Source organism: Lagopus leucura, unplaced genomic scaffold, assembly GCF_019238085.1.
Source record: "Lagopus leucura isolate 7727_CA_CO unplaced genomic scaffold, USGS_WTPT01 Super-Scaffold_1, whole genome shotgun sequence".
In the NCBI taxonomy this organism is placed as follows: domain Eukaryota; kingdom Metazoa; phylum Chordata; class Aves; order Galliformes; family Phasianidae; genus Lagopus; species Lagopus leucura.
Window position 1 is genome coordinate 36,296,760 of NW_024962250.1, and position 18,527 is coordinate 36,315,286.

Here is an 18,527-nt window from a genome sequence, read left to right on the forward strand (position 1 = left end):
TGTAACCTTTCAGTTCATTGCTAAAAAATTAGTTAGAAAAATTAGCAAAGTAACACAGGCATGAACAGACTACACTGTAACATCAGGTTTACATTCTAACAGGTATCTCTGAATTCCCTTCAACTTGCCCAGGGTCACAAATTCACCATAAATCCACATCAAGAAAGCAAAGAAAACTATAGCAACCCACCTTGCAGTGATAGAAAAAGGTCATCTATTTCGGAGGAAGCCTGCTCCTCTGTTGAGGGAGATGACTGATTTGATGCCATGTTAAATCCAATGGAGACTCTTTAATCAATTTCCAAACTGAAATTACAAAAAGAAAAGATAATCAGTAGAGCTTTGTGTTAACAGTGCTGATTGTGAAGGAATGCACAGGTTAGGTGTCACTTGGGGGTTTCTTTACTTCGTTTCTGGAGCTCACACTGAATGAAGTGAATGTTCCTATTGCATGAATCAATTATTTTTGCTGCTTAGCTCTGCTCACTTGATGTCTGACAGAGGCCAGCAGTGCTCCACAGCACAACCATGGATGCAAGTATGTCTTGCCATGAAAACAAAAGCTATGATTAGGGAAAGACAAACACAGACGCTTCCTTTTAGGAAGCCAGGTTGGCAAAGGCTCACAGAGCCTTCTGCAGATCTGCTGCTGCCAAACCTCCCAGGCTTTCTTTACATCTTTGTATTTTCCTTCATGCACAGATGATTGTCGCAGAATGGAAACAATTAATGCAGAATCTGCAAAGATTAAGGTGAAATGCAAAAGCAGCAGTTAACACAAGTGGATAATCACAGCTGCTGGTTCTACTTAACAGTGTTGTTACTTCTTAATCCCCATGATGAAGTACATTTTTTCTCCAGCTCCTCCATTCTCCTGTCCCTGGATACCTCCCCTTATCTCTAATTCAGTTTCAGGGAGTTATATGCAATGCCTTTCATAGTAGTATAACAATGTTTCTGTTACTGCTGTAGCAATATTGTTCAATTTGACCCTGCAGGAAGCTCATTTTTATCAAGAACTTAAACAAGTTCAAAAATAAAGCTGAAGATGAAATAAAGGCTCGCTTTAGGCAGCCTTTGTTTCTTAAAAGAAATATGCCCTTTTCATAAGAAGTGCTGGGATTTACACACGTTAGCAACCCATCCACCAGGTATATGTCAAAATGACAGGTCAAAACTGATGAGTAAGGGAATACAACATTAAAAGAAGCCAGTGACATTTTCATTCTGCTCCTTGTGCACATGAATGATGATGAAGTCTGTTCACTCCACCACAAACAGGTTTCCCTCGCTCCCTGCACACAACGAAGGACACCGGTGTCATGAGGAGCTTTCAATACTTGGTCTTCCTCACACCCTGAGCAACGCGTCCTTGTGCTTTATTCAAGAGCTGCTCTGCTGACAGGATTATTAAGCTCCTCACAACATCTTCCACAGCACTCATCACTGCTATTTGAACACTTCACAGATACTACTCAATTCCCATTTGCAGCACCTCCTGAATCTGGCCCGTGTTCTACCAATGGCAAGCAAAGGTGCAGAAAGCACAAAGGTGAAAAAGATCGCTAAGTTGACTCTGTTTTCACAGTGCAATAGATTGCATGTCCAAAGCACTGATTCCAGCTGGCAGGGAGCACACAATCTTTCTGCAGGTGATCAATAATACAGGAGTAAAATTTAAGGCAACAGATACCAGAAAAGGTATTTCCAGCTGCAGAAGGTAAAGACACAAGCTATCTGGATTATCTGAGAAAAGGTAGCAATATTTTATAAGGGCTTAGTTTGCTTAGCTTACCTAGAAGTGAAGGAAAAGACTACTTAATCTCTGACAGGCACACAAACAAGACAACATGAATAAACTCTGCCTTCAAGTTAGAATGAAAATCAGATTACTAAATATTGGGTTTTAACAAAGCCTCTCAACACAACCAGCTGCCACAAAGGCCTTCTATCATTTTAAGACTGGAACTGTTCAGAAATGGACAACAGAAAGAGATTGTGCCTTTACTGAAGGACACTGGAGCTTGCAGCCATGGAAATCTCTGCTGGGTCCTCTGCCACGGAGTTCATGGCTATTGATCCAGCCATGGGGCCCTCTGCTCCCAAGCTCTGAATCTCAAGCCAGACAACCAGAAAATAAGCACACAATTAGCTATCACTGATAAAAAAAAAATAGAGATAAGTGCCAGGGCAAGTGTCTTGCAGGAAATCTGAGTAGGTGTTAAACTAGAATCCAGTTCTCCCAGCAGCACTGCCTCTGCCCAAGGCTATACAATCTTTCCTGGGAAACTCTCTCCTTCTCCTCTCAAAATCAAGCAACACAACCAAATCCTAAAAACGTAACATGTCACGAAACCTTAACATCTTGTGGTTATTACTGTTATATATATATGTATATATATTACTGTATAATGTTAGATATGTGTTATTATATAACATTGTTATGATTATGTGATTGCTACTCAGAAAGCAGCAAGAACCAAACAGGGGGTACAAACCACACCATCAGATCTCCAGCTTTATGCTCACAGGATACAGGCAGAGTTTGCTGCACTCCCTGCACCTTCACTTCTCCAGTTGCCAAGCGTAGGCCTTCAGAGCTGTTTAAGTGCTGTGGCTCAACGCTCTGGGCAGCTCAGCACTCTTGCCCATCCAGTGGGATGGAAGACAGGACTGGAAAAAAGGTAGAATGGAAGGGTAAAAAAATGAAATGAGAAAACAAAACAAAACAAAAAACAAAGTGATGTGCAATACCACTGCTCACTGCCTGCTGACTGCCCAGCCAGTCTCTAAGCAGGGGCAGCCCCAACCAATCTCCCCAGTGTTGTTGTGCTCAGCGTGTTGTCATGGTATGGAGTATCTCTTTGGGCAGTTTGGGTCAGCGGTCCTGGCTGGGCCCCTTCCCAGCTCCCTGCACCTTGCTGGCAGGGCAGTAGGAGAAGCTAAGACCTTGACTTAGTATAAGCACAGCTCAGCAACATCAGTGTGTTATCATTCTCATGATAACATCGTTCTTATTCTCATCATATTATTCTCATCCTAAATCCACAACACAGAAGCATACCAGCTACTATGAAGAAAACTAACCCTACCTGGCTAAAACTAGGACATTAAGAAATAGAAAATACTGGCAACAATGAATCCACAGGTGAAAGCAATAAGACTGCCTCAATTTCCTAATGTTACAGCCATGTGAAAAAAGAGGGATAGAAGAAGCATGCAAGCAAGACCCCCACCACTGCCACATGAGTATAAACCACAAGCAAGAGGTCTCAAAACCACATACCTTCCCCTGCCGCTCTGGGACACACTCAACTTCAGTAGAAATGCATGCTTTTACCCATTATCACAGGTTTATTCCCAGTTTTAACCTTATTTTCAACTAAACAGGCACATGATGCAGCACCAAATCACCAGCAGTGAAAACACACACATCTGTCTGACTTCTTCACATCCAAATTTGATATGGTGACACAGATAGAGCTAAGTCACGTCCACCTGGCTTGCATAATGCTGAAATCATTGGAGCATATAGTCTAGAGAAAGAGAACAGGATCTGGCACTAAAATACCTCTGTGATAATAGGATAAGAGATGCAAGAGCTATGAAACAAAGCCCAGTGCAATTTTAACCTTTCTGTGAGCGTTTCTCCTCTGTCCACATCCCTTCTCAACTACAGCAATGACACAGCAGGCAGTGTCTCCCTCTATGTGCCTGTATCTGTTTCACAAGGTGGGACTCAGCTCAGATCTCTGGGCATGCAATTGATAAAATGTAATAAAGCTTACAGGTTGTAAAGCAGCAAAATTTAAAGCATTAATGCTTTGAGCAAGGAGCGTAGGATGAGACAACTTCCAGAGATCCCTCCCAACAAAATTATGGCACATGATCACAGAACATATATAAATGAAAAAAAGCATATGATTCTATTTTCTATTAAGGACAAACTAAGGCCTCTTTATCCAGAGGATGAATTTTCTTTTTTCTTCTTTTTTTAATTTTTTTTTTTCAAACAAAAACCCACTCCATAAATCCTCAGCACCGGTTATAAAACTGCAGAGCTAATACATGAGAAGTTTATGGCAAAGCTTCCACGGCCCTGAAGCCTTCCTCTCACCATCTAACACAGCACATGCATTTTTCCATGCTTCTGGTTCCCGTCCTGCCCCAGCAGAAGACCCCACATATGCTTTTAAGAGAGACACACACACTCCTGGAGGACGTATCTGCAAGGATTAGTATTCTTTAGAAGGTTCAAGGTACAGATTGTCTGAGACAAGATTACCCAGGGACAAGAGGCTCATCCTTTTGCCCTTACTCCCAGAATTTCATTCAAATATAGCATGTTAAGTGTAACTGCACTGCGTCAACCTTTGAAGGGTATAAATCTGTGGAGGTGTTGGTAAAATTGCTTAGCAATGCATTTCATAGGCTTTAGGAACTATATCATCTTTTCAACTCTGCATTTGATTATTTCATTTTAAGACAACTCAAAGCACCCACAGAGCTAAACCAAATCCTTCAGTTCCACAAAAGGCTGAATAACTGTGAAATAGACATCCAGGGCATTGAAAACAAACTGCAAAGAAAAGCATGCCTTTGCAGTGGAGATAAACCAAAGGTGAGAAGAATGCTTTGTGTTTCCACCCTTCTGTAGTCTGGTATTAATGCAACTCAAATGGTTCAATGCCAACCAAAGTTTCCCCATGACAATGACACTTCTAAATCCCAAACCCAGGCTATCTGCTAGTGGGTGTTAGTACAGAACTCCCTCCCTTACCTCTCCTGCAGTTCTCACAATGGTGGGAATTACATCAGTACGCTCATAATACATAATTTCAACCCAACTTTCTTGAAATCTCTCTTTCACAAATTGAGCTGAAACATCAGTTGGTTAAAAGAACATTTACGGAGAAACAAGGGCACACTGAGAGACCAAGAAATCTAAGAGCAAGTAACACACTGGAAATCTCAGAAACTAACCTAAAAATACACCCCAGCTTTAAATTCTGGAGAGATCATCATGAGAACAGACAACACTGACTTAAATTCCACATCTCCAGTGAGACTTAAGTCCCAGTGGGACTTTAAGAGACACTTTTCTTCACCTGCGTCTTTATAAAAACTTGCTTGTCTCAAAGAAAAGGGGGAAAAGTTTGGCATGGATGTTGGCAGATTCACTAGCAAGGATTTTGTAGCCTTAACAGAAAAAGTTGGATCATTATAGATTACAGATTTCATCCTTCAATTAGTCCAAATATAGAGAGCAGTAGGGTTTCACTGTGTGAACAAAACAGCAATCATGCAGCATGCTCCTCTGTGGCAGAAGTGCTGCTGTTCTCAAAGGACGTGTGCAACTACAATTAAAATACAAAATGCACATCTCATTAACGATGAAAATTACTACCAGAAATAATGATAATGCACACTTTTAAGACGGCAAGGTAAACTAGCTGGCATGACTTCCATGCTGCCTCACGATCCCAATGAGTACCAGCCAACTCCTGGGCGTCCCTGCACTGTGCTGCAGCCTGCTGGGCAGATGTGCCCTCAGAGCCCTCTTTGGGAGCTAATCCCAAAAAAATCACATGGCATGAAATTAGCTCACAAATGCACTCCTTCCAGCTGAAAGCAGAGATCTTGCAAACAAGCCTGTCTAGAGGTTTATATGGTGAATGTTATAATCTGCAGTCAGTAAGTCTCCGCTTCATTGTTTCTGTATTTACAGACACATGCCTCATATTTTCCCAATTATGCTGGCTACATGCTTTCAGTTGGTGTTGCAATAGGTATTACAGACATCTTTGTATGACATCTCCAACCACTCGGTTTTACTTTTCCTTCTTTGAAGTGCTGCTGATTGTTTACGGCTCACCCGGGGACTTAGACCTTCCCTCCATGGAGGCCTCTGCCTGTAAACTGAAGGCTGTTCCTAGCAACAGATTATTATTACTCATGTGTTAGCTGAGCTGATGTCACGACAAGAAACGGACGATTTTTATCTCTGGCAAATTTGTCTGAAGGAAGTAGAACTTCACAATGCAGGCGGACTGAAGATCCTTTGCCTTCTTAACAGAGTGCTGCTGAACCTTCATTTGGCAAGCAGTTCTTCTGTAAGTCTGACGTAGTCTCCTTAGAGGCAAATTGCTGGGATTCAAATCACAATAACATGTCTTGAAGAACTACCAAAGAGAAACCCTTCTGATCAAGTTGGGATTTGAGGTTTTGGTTTTTTTAGTTGATTTTCACCCAGAGGGTGGTGAGGCACTGGAACAGGTTGCCCAAGGAGGTTGTGGATGCCCCATCCCTGGAGGCATTCAAGGCCTGGCTGGACACTGGTGGTTGGTGACCCTGCACATAGCAGGGGGGTTGAAACTGGATGATCATTGTGGTCCTTTTCAACCCAGGCCATTCTGTGATTCTATGTATGGGTTGCCTGTTTTGTTTTAACAATGTTTGCTCTTTTCCACTCACTTCAAGTGTGCTCACACTCCTCTTAAGTCACTTCCCACAGCACTGAAGTTTGATGTCACCCTTCCTCCTCAACTATTTCACCACTTTTAAATGCCAGTTTTGGGGCTTTCCGTGCCTGCATTTTCCAATACCTTTCCATTAAGGCACTCTTTCTGCTGGAAGTCCTACTCCAAAGTGATACTCATTCTTCTCACATTTAGAATGCCAGACAATTTTGCTCTTTGAGGTGGCCTCATACAGTATACAATTTCACAGCTGGAATGAGATCACAAAGCAGATGTACAGATCCCCTTCTTTTCAAAGCCAGAACCTCAGGTAACAAAACTCAGAAGAACACCATTGACAGATCTGCCCTGATTTCCACTGCTTGATGAACTGACTACTTTCTCACAGAAAAGAAAAAAAAAAGTATTTGTCACCATCCAGTAAGTGAAATGGCACATTCTCCTTGCTTTCAGGAAGAAATAAAAGTCTCCCATTACGTTTCCATCACTTTGAAGGTGATGGGGAAAAGAGAGTAGAGCCTTCTGATCCCAGGCTGGATGTGGCTCTGGGAAGCCTGGTCTACTGGATGACGACCCTGCCCATGGCAGGGGGGTCGAAATGAGATGATCATTGTGGTCCTTTTCAACCCAGGCCATTCTATGATTCTACGATGATTCTACATAAAACCCACTGCTTTTAGATGGGTATCTGCCCTGTAAGAAACTGCATTAGAGACACAGGTCTGGCCTTGGGTCTTGTTAAGATCTAAGCAGCAGGAGGTGAAGGAATTCAAAACGCAAAAGCTTGGAAAAGGCCAAACAACTGCTCAGAAAGAACCAATCCCAGAGAATGTTGAATCTGCAAGAAATAAAGATGGACACAAAACTACACCTCATTGCCACAGAAATAGTCTTCACTCACGTGAACTGACACACTGAAATTAAACGCACAAGCAAGGACTCCTCCAAAGAATAAGAGCTGCAAGACCAAGACACGTCATGTTAGTTTATTTATGACAACCAGCAACAGGACATTTTTCTCATCCAGGGACTTCCCAGTAATCTATTTATAATCTTGAAAACATGCCAGGACAAGCGTCTGAGTATACAAAAGCTACGCCACTTTTTAAGGCCAGCAAATGTTGCTGGTTTGTCTTTGATTTACACATCAGTAATACTTCCTGTTACAGAGGTACAATGGATCTTCCCACTGCATTAATTAATTTGAAAACATGGTTAGAAAAATGTCTTTCCTGACCTTTTCTTTCTTTGGGGGGTGGTAATATATCAGCCATCCTGGTACAAGTACACAGTTTGAAAACAGCATTAATTCCATGCTGTTGTTAACACACAGAAATGCTTTTATTAACATGAGCTAAGCCTCGTTCAAGATTTGACCCACGGAGATGCATGATGCATTTGCTTGCTCTGTGCACTCAGAACAAGAGCCTATCCCACATTTATCTGTTCCCAAGAGGAATTGCACTGCTGAAGCATACTTAATTAAGCTGGAGAAAACATGATTTTCCAACTGGTTTCCACGTTTTCCTTCATCGTTAATAAAAACAAGCGTTCAAAACCCATAGTCACAACTGTTAGTGTAAAAAGGTAGAGCAATGGGTGCCTGGAGGCTCAGAAGGCCAACGCTGCGTCCAGCACACCGCTACACACGAAGCCAAAAACACTGTGGTGGTTTGGCCATTGGCCAGAATGACAATTCAATCTCCACATCACAACCAATAAGTACAGCGTGCCAAAATCTCCAGCTAGGTGCCACGACAGGTATATGGTGCTCTGCTGCCACAAGGCCAGATGGGAACAGCTTGCACAAAGTGGGCTACAGGCACGTGCTTCCCTGTGACTCCACAAGCCACGCCATAGCCACATCAACAGGGGGCTGCAGGGAAGGGTTTTTTAAACACAACGCAAGAAACTCAACTATCCCAGGATCTAGGCCATTCCCAGGTGACCAAGACCCAACTGTGTGGGCACAGGCAGGCCTCAGCCTGCTGCTCCCATCCTGCAGCACTGTGCAAACAGCTCATTGCAGCCCTTCCTCTGTGCTTCCTGAACTGGGTCTCTCCTTACAATTGGAAGGGAAGGGGCAGGGCATGGGCTGCAAGCAGAGCCACTTCAGCTGTCACACAGGGGACTCTGGTTGGAATGGGTTGGAAAACACTAATTTTTTTCTTTTGTTTCTTTTACTCATCTTTATTTCCCCTCAAAAAAATAAAACCTTTGCTTAATGTTTTCTGAGAGACTCACCGTAGCCTGCCACCAATACTGAAATCACTTTATACACTGTAAAAAGCATTTAAAATAGTGCTAAGTAATAATTATACCCATTCTGTATGAATGACATTACACTAACAAGAATCAGGCTGCTACTAACACTCTGCCTTTGAAGGAATAAAATTGCTTCCTTCCCACTGCCTTACTAATTCCCTTTTTCCCTGAATAAAGGAAACAGTCAGATGGTTAACAAGCAGATTATTCTGCTGAGTGAACCTCGCTTAAGCAATGATGGCTTGGAGTTTCCCAATTAAATCATAAGGCCATTCTCAGATCTTTCTGAAAAGGGGTAATCTGCCTTTTCAGGAAATTTAGAGAAGGGAAAAGTAGGGATAGCAGAGATATAAATGCAGGGGTCTTTGCTGGACTGAGGACTTCCTCTTACAGAGCAAAACAACTGGAGACAGCAGCACACAACATCTGCACACAGACCTCAGAAGGCAGAGCCCTCGGGAACGTCAAGAGAGGGGAGGGAAGCTAAATGCAATATGTATTTGGGAGCCAAGAGAGAAAGGGCACGTCTCATGCAACTCCTATCTGCTTTGGCAGTATTCCTGTAAAGATCATGGGCTTGTTTTGATCACTAAATATAGCAGAGAAGAGGAATCCTGCTGCAAGTAGCGCTCCACCAGCGCTTGCTGCTTCAGAGGCAGAAGAACACAAAAGAGAGATTTGTCCAACAAACAGTAACAAAAGCTTGCCAAAATTTGAAGGGCAAATTATAATTTAAATGATAGAACCCAGCCTGGCAGCTGTGAATTCATCAGTTTCTCTCTCCAGCAATGCTAACTGCTGCTTCTCCTGCTCTGACCTGGAGGGGCTGCCCCTCCAAACAGCGAGCCTCTCATTTCCCAGTTAAGCTTTCAGCTAAAATCTCCCCAAAAAATTGCTACTTAGGATCTCCTTTGGACACCTGCCTGCGAAAACCTGAACACTGACATGCCTGTGTGGGTTTTGCACATGCAGAAAGAGCCCTTGGACCATGATAACCCCTGTTATGCCTGTGTGGGACTCTCTGCAGTGATAGAAAACTGGTGCTCCACTCCGCAAACTCAGCAGTTTCCAAGGAGCTCTTCTGTCTTCTACTCTCAACAAAGTGTCTTTTGCTTTGCTTTCAAAGAATTACTTGCTTTATGAAATACAAAAATCCCCATGCAAGTGTAAATCTCGAATTTATAGCATAGTTTCAAGCCTGAAGAATAACTTTTTGTGTGCTGCAAAAACCAGGCCAACATTCTGATTCCTACCAGTACTGCTGTCAGAGAGGAACAAACTGCCAAGCTGCTCATAGAAAGCCCAAGAAAAAAAACTTGTTGGTATATCCTAACCTGCTACAACAAATCACTCCTGCTATACAAAATATATATATATATATATATATATTCAGTTGAAATTTCAAAACCATTGACTCCAAATAGAATCACAGAATCACCAAGGTTGGAAAAGACCTACAAGATCATGCAGTCCAACCATCCATCCATCACCAATAGTTCTCACTAAACCATATCCCTCAACACAACACCCATGCGCTCCTTGTACACCTCCAGGGTCAGTGACTTCAACACCTCCCTGGGCAGCCCATTCCAGTGCCTGACCACTCTTTCAGACAAGCAGTATTTCCTAACATCTAGCCTACATCTCCTGTGGTGCAGCTTGAAGCCATTCCCTCTAGTTCTATCACCAGTTACACGAGAGAAGAGGCCGATCGCCAGCTCACTGCAACCTCCTTTCAGGTAGCTATAGAGAGCAATAAGGTCTGCCCTGAGCCTCCTCTTCTCCAGACTGAACAATCCCAGCTCCTTCAGCTGCTCCTCATAAGGCCTGTGCTCCAGACCCCTCACCAGTTTTGTTGCCCTTCTATGAACCCACTCCAGGGCCTCAATGTCTTTCTTGCAGTGATTTCCTATTTTTCTTAAATAGGAAATAGCTCAGAAAGTAGGATGCCTAACGTATCTCATGCTTTCCCCACCTGAAGATGCTAAGTCCTCTTGCCAGTGCCCAAACCACAGACCAGCCCAGGTTGTTGTTCTCCTTCAGAATCTGGATTTCTTACCATGGAGACAAAGCAGGACAAATGCCCATGAGCCCTGCGCATTTCCCTCACTGAAAGGCAGCAGAATTACTAACATCCAGTTACTTATGGACAAGTCCAATCAAGCAACAGTAAATGTGCATTGCATAAGCACCACCACTGCACCATGCTCTCCCCAGCCAGCCAGGCAGCCTTGGCAGCATCACAGCCAACAGGAGCCTGGCATTCTGGCCAACTGCACACGCCAATGTGTGCTTCTGCATCACTTTCTCTTGGAGCTGCTGCCCTTGGTGAAACTCCAGCAAGGAGCTGGGGTGCAGGATACAAGGAACAGGATATGCTCTGGTTTCCTTACAATCCATGCACCTGCTTTGAGTACAGTAAAACATAGGACCAGCTTTTCTGAGATCCTCTGCAAGAAGAGACACGGTAAGAGTTGCTTCCAAGCTTTCCAAACAGGAAGCATTCACTTGTAGAAGGTAAAGCCTGCCCGCACCAGCAAGGCACTGCCACTCTGCAGGAACACCTTCATTGCACAACTTTGTTTCCTTCTTTTTGGGAACCCCAGGCACATAATTAGGAAGAAAATTCAAATTCTTCTCTATCCCCAAATGAAGCCAGCTCTGCTCTTACTCTCCTCTTGCAATAACAAGTTCTGCCTTCTCCATCCCAGGAGGATTTCATCACCAACATCCCACCCAAATCTGTGTAAGAAACAACTTTGCAAACAATCTATCAGACAGGGTTTCCTTCTTCTTTTTTTTTTTTAATAAAAAGTATTGTTTTGGATTGTTGTTGTTGACGCTTTTATACAAAAGCAACTGTAAAGCTGTCAGCCTGCTAACTTCGCAACCACTTGTTACAGTCAAAGTGGTTGATGAAGCAGAATGACAATACCAGGAAGTACCTGGAATTGATCTTCAATGTTTATTTTTGGAGGCTGGCTTTCCTCCCAGCTCTTATTTAATAGTTTGCTCTTTCCCTCCTCCTCTCATTTCTCCTCCCTGGGATCAAATTGCAATTTGTTTCACCTCATACAGCTCAACCACAGATCCCGAGAGCACAACTTCAGGAATCAAAGCCAGCCTCACATAACACGTTCTTTCTCTTTCACTGTTAACATGTTCTTCTCTCCCTTACCAAAAAAAGATAGGAGAATGCTCCAGTGTTTGTCTGAAACTGGAGGTGCAGGAGGTCCATTCAGTGCTCAGTATGCACCTGTACTTTGTATCTGTTAGTCAAGCAAATTCCTTCAGCAAACTCTCCCCTTAGATATTCAGTTCATTTGGAAAAGGAAGTTCTGTTGCTGCAAACTAGTTTTCTACACAGGAGAAATTTTAGCCCTATCTTCCATGGTTCACCTGCGCAGGTAAGTCAGGCTTTTCCCAGAAAAACCCATGCTTTCTCTTCCATGCTGCTAAGTAAGACTGCAGCGGTAGCCACGCTTCAGGGCAGACCAGGTCAGAGCTGCCCATGCGACTGCAATGGTTTGGCTCACTGCAAGTTTCAGGTGAGCTTAAAAAATTTCCATGCATCATTAATTAACCATACACGCTGTCTTCAACGACTGTAAGCCTGAAGTGCAGCACATTTATTCCTTCAAGGTTTAACCATTTCTGAGCATGCATGCAATTATCCCCACTAGCCCAACGGCTACGCAGTAATTCAGTGATGTGCCTGAAGCATGGGTTTTACAGAAATGTAATAATATACCTAACATTTTGCATTAAGTTTTCATGAAAAGGTGATGATTACCTACCAGGTGCCGTCCATCACCACTCACTGTGTCACTCTGGGAGCAAGGATGCTTGCAAGGCTGCAGCAGGGAGCACAGGGAAGGAGCACACCCCTGGGAGTCTGCTGTCATCGTCACTGCCACTAACCTGAGGGGTGACCTTGAAAAAGCCACTCTCCAAATCCCCTTTGGCCTCTTATTTATAGCAGAAGATTGTCTGGCGCTGCAGGTGCAGCTTGAAGCCTTCCCAAATCCAGAGAATGACTAGGGGAGGAGGAAGGCTTTGAACAGGACATTGCTGTCTGCCCTCTGCTTCCAGGTCAGGCCTTCAAGGCTCCACTGCCTCACGCAGCACAACCTATCTGACAGAAACAAGGACACGCACAGCCCTCCTAGAACCTGTGCCGTGCTATTAGACATTTTGGCTGAGGCTCAGCTCTCCTGACATTAAACATCTCCAACAGAGATGCCTCCATGTGCCTCCATTGTTTGGACACTGTAGAAACAATGGAGAGGAACAGGCACTTTTAGGGCAGTCCATCCAGGGTATTTTTAGATGTCAGTGTGGATGAATCATGGCCCAGAAGCACTTGCTCCTCTCTGGTGACTATGAAAGGAGTCTAGACTACTGTCTCGCATGCAGACAGCTTTGCTGTAGTTTGGCAAGATGAATCTCACAATTTAAGTTGAGAGAAAGGACATAAACAAAGAAATACCTCTGTGTTTCCAGTTGGGTGAGAAGGTTTGCCTCCCCAAAGGCACAAGGTGCAAGTGCCCTGCACATCCCTTCCTCCCCAACATCCTGCAGTTGGATGACACACAGCTACCTTCACTGAGAGGGCTTAGTTCTGCTAGAAGAGTTTCATTTCCCTGGAACAGGATCCCCAGGGCAGTGGGTACAGCTCCGAGGTTACTGGAATTCAAGAAGCACCTGGACAGTGCTCTCAGACATATGGACTGATTTTTGGGTGGTCCTGTATGGAAAAGGACTTGGATTCAGTGTTCGTTATGGGTCCCTTGTAACTTGAGATATTCTATGACTCTATGGTTTAATCACTGAACTTCAAGCTTTCGTGAAATATACCTGCAACCAAAGCTTGCTTCATGAGAGTTCCCAATAAGTAAGACATGCTGCTTGTGGGGCAGCTGTCATTTCCCTCCCTGCATCACCCAGGTGGATGTTAACAACCCAAACCAACCCAACACAAAGCAGAGTTCTCTCTGATGCCAACAAACACACAAAAAAATTCCTAAAGCTGTCCACTTCCAACATTTTTACAAGCACACTGTGGCCAGCTGTACACCATTCCTTAGCCACAGACACACAGGGCACAGGCAGCAGTGTGTTCCCCTCTCCACCCTCAACTCTTCATTTCATTTCAACTTCTTGTGATTCTCCTGGCAATCATTAAGTTAAAAGACCCAAAAAGTAAAACTTCTTCCTGTAAAATCCACATTTCTGCCTCCTCCCCACACTACCATGAAAGTAATTGTAAGTGCTTTGTTTTCCATCTTAATTGTCATTTCCTTTGATAGAACTTGCAGCCTGAATCTTAAAGCTCAAATACCTAATATTATTCTCTCCCCCTTCCCCTGTCCCTTGCTGCAAAGAGTACCTCTTGTATCAGGGTCAGCAAAATGTCTCAAGCCTGTTTGCTTGGCTGCATTGTGTGGGGAGTTATCAGCAGGCTGCAGGATGGTGAGAAAGCAAACATGCCTCTTTGAGACAGACCAGGGGCTGTGGTTTAGACCAGAGTCAAAGTTCTGCCCCATTTCCCCTCCTATGGGCAGATAACAGCCCTTTCCCCAGCACAGCTTTTTTCTTCTCCCTTTCCATGCGCTCAGCTAAGTGAAACGCAAGATTTTTCTCCACTCCCTCTATGCTGACCTTTAGCACTTCCAGAGAAGCAGCTTTTTTTACCTGCTGTTATGAAAACTGTGATCTAGGTGATGTACAGAGACTGCTTTCTTCATATGCTCACTAGTACCGGGATTCATGTCCTGTGATCCATGAAGATCATGCAAAGTTGGCCAGTATTAGCAGAACCTCTTCAGTCTTCCCATTTCCACTTTACAATCCCTTCACAAACAAATGCAGTGGTCTTCACGCTCTCAGCATTGTCCCAAGCCAAAATAAGTTCACCCTTCACAGCAGCTACTTGCTGCCAACACCCTTCATGCTTCATGGGACACAAGTCAGGAAGGGCAACCAGTAAAATCCATGTCCTATGACGTAACATACACTACCAGGTTTTGAGCTACGGTCCTGGACAAGCTTTTGGTACTCCCATAACATATTTGTGGTCCAGATCAATTCAGCTCCAGCTGAATAATCTGCCCCAAACCTCTTCAGAGCAAAGTCGACAGAACTCAGATAAACTTGATCTCCCGGTGGCTGCATAGCCACCTGTATCTCGATTACAGCAGTATTCCTTCTACCCACACTAGTCACAGATGAAACTCAGGCAAAGGAAGATTAGGTGAGAGGTGTACGAAATGTCACCTTCCCCTTAATCACAGCTTATGGATCCAGTCCCAAAGTGTTACTCATACAGCACTCCGCACTTGTAATCCCACCAAATAATCCAGCTGCATGTTCCAACAGGCAGGTCGCTAGGAGTGTTCTCTCGCAATCACTGCCTCTGTTTCAAATGCTTCTCCGACTCTGCAAGAAGAGACTACATCCTCTCCCACATCTAAAAGCCCTGTGACAGCTCAAAACAAACTGAGGGGAAGCTGGGGAAAGTGTGGTACAAGCGGCTCACCTCCTTCAACACGAGCAACTGCACAGCCAGCTGGCTGGTTCTCCACCGCTGCCAGGTAATGCTGGGGAAACACTTCAGTTGTGGTAAGCAACAGATAAGCATCTCTTTGCACACATACACATATAAGCATCCCAGCTGCTAGAATTTAAAACCAGTATTCACTGTGCTCCAGGGAAGAAAACAAATAGGTTGAACTGGCTCAAAGGCACAGCTTCAGTAGTGAGAGTCTGGATCGTCTCTTCACATCTCCCTGTACAAACCCGGCCATTGAGAATCCAGATCTAACAGAGCCGCAGTTGCTAAGAAAACAGAGCTGCAAACAGATGTTAGGAGATGATTCATGGGGTAAGGGCATATCCCTGTACTACAGATAAACTCAGATGAATGGGCCTCTTTATACCTGATCTATCAAGCTGTGCTTCTTCTTGCACTCTTTGGGATTTCTTCTTTCATTCATTTCTATATTCAGATGGTGAGGAAACCAAACGGAACTGATCTCGCTGTTTATGGAATTAATTACTGGTAAAGGGATGTTACAGTGCTTACAATGAACTCAGTAAAAGGGCTAAACTATGGCCCATTTTCCCCTCAAATGTAGACTTGTCAACACAAGAAACAGCTTTACCCAAAACCTACCAAAAGAAGCAACATAAAATCCAGAGTAAAAAACTGCTTTAACTACTTTCATTGATGACGTAAAACTAGCAGCCTGGGAGATAAAGCATTTTAAGCCTATTAGATCATTAAGGCACGCCACTTCTTGAATTACTTCATTGTGTCTGTGCTTATAATCTGTCTGACAGATAACTAAAACACAGCACACTCCAGGACTAGACAAGCGCTGCTCACACCAACACAGTTCCCACTTACTTTAGTGAATTTTTGATCAGTTTTACTTGGAGAAAAAAGTTTTTTTGCCCCTCTTAAGCTGCATAGTTCTCAGTTGACATCCACAGTACCTAAGATATATTTGCTTCCTGAAGTTATCTGTATCTGTTTAAATAAAGGAACTCTGATGTACATTGCTATAGATAGCTGTAGTAAAAAGGCAGCTATCATTCATTATCCTTCACTCTGACAATGAGAACAACCACCTGCACTTCTGAATACATATTTGTACAGCATCTAGCACAAAGGGAACCACACACTACTGCAATATCAATCACTGCAGCACTGGCTGCAATTACCACCAGTGTTTTCATCGCCCCTGCAATCACCCCTTTGCCAGCGCCCCTCACTCCCAGCACTTTGTAGCTCATCCCCATCCTCCCCAGCAGGTTCCAGGTAATCTGCTCCCACCCCACACAGCCCTTCCCATCCCACCTGCTCCATCCTGGAAATCAGTTCTTTGGGCTGCCCCGGTTGTGAGGTGAGGTAGCTGTAAGCGTGGCATGGTGGGACCATCACTGTGGGCAGCACTAATAGCTGCCCCTGCTCTGCCGAACAGCCGCAGGGGTGGTGAAAGGCCATGACAGCTCACCAGGTGCCAGAGGTTTGCACATATTTTTAAATATCACGTTTCAAACAGAGGTGTGAGTGGAGGTTTTGTCACTTCAGTCAAGCCACAAATGAGCCAAGATTCTGCACGGGGCACTTCTGAGTTCCATGATGGGAGAGCACCCCGAGAGCTGTGATGGACAAAAACGATTGGAAAAAGGGGGGAGAGGACAGGTGGGGCATATTGCATCCTGAAAGGTGCACCAGTCCAAGAAAGGATCGAGAGGCTGTGAGAGCTCTCAAACAAACCCACTGATGGCTTTTGCCTGAGCACTTGGACGGACTTGAGGAATGCGCACCTGCTCTACCGCTCAATTCCTGCAGCAGCTCACGTGCAAAAAGGGAAGAAAGACTTAACTTTGAAGGTAACAGAGCACTGGAATAGGCCGCCCGTGGAGGTGCTGAAGTCTCCTTCTCTGGAGGTATTCAAGACCTTTCCCAGTCAACTTTCCCATGCAACCTACTGAACGGAACCTGTGCTAGCAGGGGGTTGGGCTTCAGCGGTCCCTCCGAATCTGTACGATTCTGTGATTCTCATCATTTAGGTGGGACAGAGGAATCCTTCCCTCCAAGCCCTGCACCTGACCCACGCTCCTTGCCAAGCAACAGCCCGAGGTCCCCACGTGCCGCAGAGCACGCCGGCACCGCTCAGCACCAACCGCTGCAGGAGCCAACGGCTCCCGGGGCAGGAAAAGAGAAAGAAGCGGGAAGCGCGGGGAGCCCTCAGCTGTTAGCAGGGCGGGAGCGGCTCCGTAACTGCTAACGGAAAAGTCACTGCTGCTTTGAGCTCCGACGGGAACTTCTCCCGAACAAGTAACCACGCTGAGTTCTGAACGCGACACCGAAGAGATGAGGACTTCACAACGCTCCGTCCCCCCACGCGAAGCGGAGCTGCGGGGGAACAAGCGCTGCCCGCCCGCCCGCCTGCCCGCCCGCCGACCGCGCTCCGTTCCCTCTCCCTGAGCCCCGCCGCCTCCCGCCGAGCGCGGGGTTCAGGCCCGGAGCTGCCCCAGGCGGAGATCCCACGCCCGGTTCCGGCCGCGTCCCGCAGCGAACTCCGCCGGGCGGCCCGCTCGGCCCCAGGGCTTCTCCTCCGTTCCTCCCGGCTACAAGGCGGCGGAAGGTAGGAAGGGAGCGGGGTAGGGGTGAAAGCAGGCGGCGCCGAAGGTGCAGCCGGCACCGAGGGAACAAAGGCGGCGGGAACAAAGAGCGGCAGGTAGCGCGGCGGAGCGCGGCGGGGCAGGGGGCCGCTCCGCGCACAAAGGCGAGGCCGGGCCGCGACGAACTTCTGGCCGGGCGGGATCCGGCGGGGCGCACTCACCGCGGGAGCGGTCCGGACATCGGCGGCGGCGCGGTAACGAGCGCGGGCGGCGGCGGTAGTGAGCGCGGGCGGGAGGAGGGACCGGCGCCGGCCGCTCCCCGCCCCGGCCGCTGCGAGCGCGCCCCCCCGCCCGCGGGCGGTGAGGCGGAGCGGCCGCAGCCCTCACGGCACGGCACGGCCCGCGCCCCGCCTCCTCCGCCTCCCGCCGCGGGGCTGCCCACGGCGCCGCCTGGGAGCCGCTCCCGGCCGGAGCACCGCGGTTTTCCTTTCGGCGCCGCGCACACATCCGCGCACGGCCACCTTCGCTCCGCGGGTCCCAAGCAATGGCGGCAGCAGCTGGCATTGCCTGGGCTGCGTGCAGGGGGTGAATGGGGACCGACTGTGTTCGCACAGCAACTTAAAGGGTTTTCAGAACTTCGGAGGAGGG

The 18,527-nt window shown here is 46.0% G+C and overlaps 1 protein-coding gene across 5 annotated transcripts in view; it reads right to left on the minus strand.

Annotated features, from left to right (window-relative positions):
• The window catches only part of SYNE2 (spectrin repeat containing nuclear envelope protein 2), a 171,750-nt gene extending 153,628 nt beyond the window's left edge, over positions 1-18,122 (minus strand). For all 5 annotated transcript variants that reach the window (XM_042865498.1, XM_042865518.1, XM_042865528.1 and 2 more), the window contains exons 1-2: positions 18,101-18,122; positions 191-306 (exon numbers count right to left, since the gene is read on the minus strand). In XM_042865498.1, the coding sequence (XP_042721432.1) occupies positions 191-269 (79 nt within the window). In that variant the 5' untranslated portion in view covers positions 270-306; positions 18,101-18,122. The remainder of the gene's footprint in view (positions 1-190; positions 307-18,100) is intronic.
• Between the last annotated feature and the right edge of the window lie 405 nt (positions 18,123-18,527).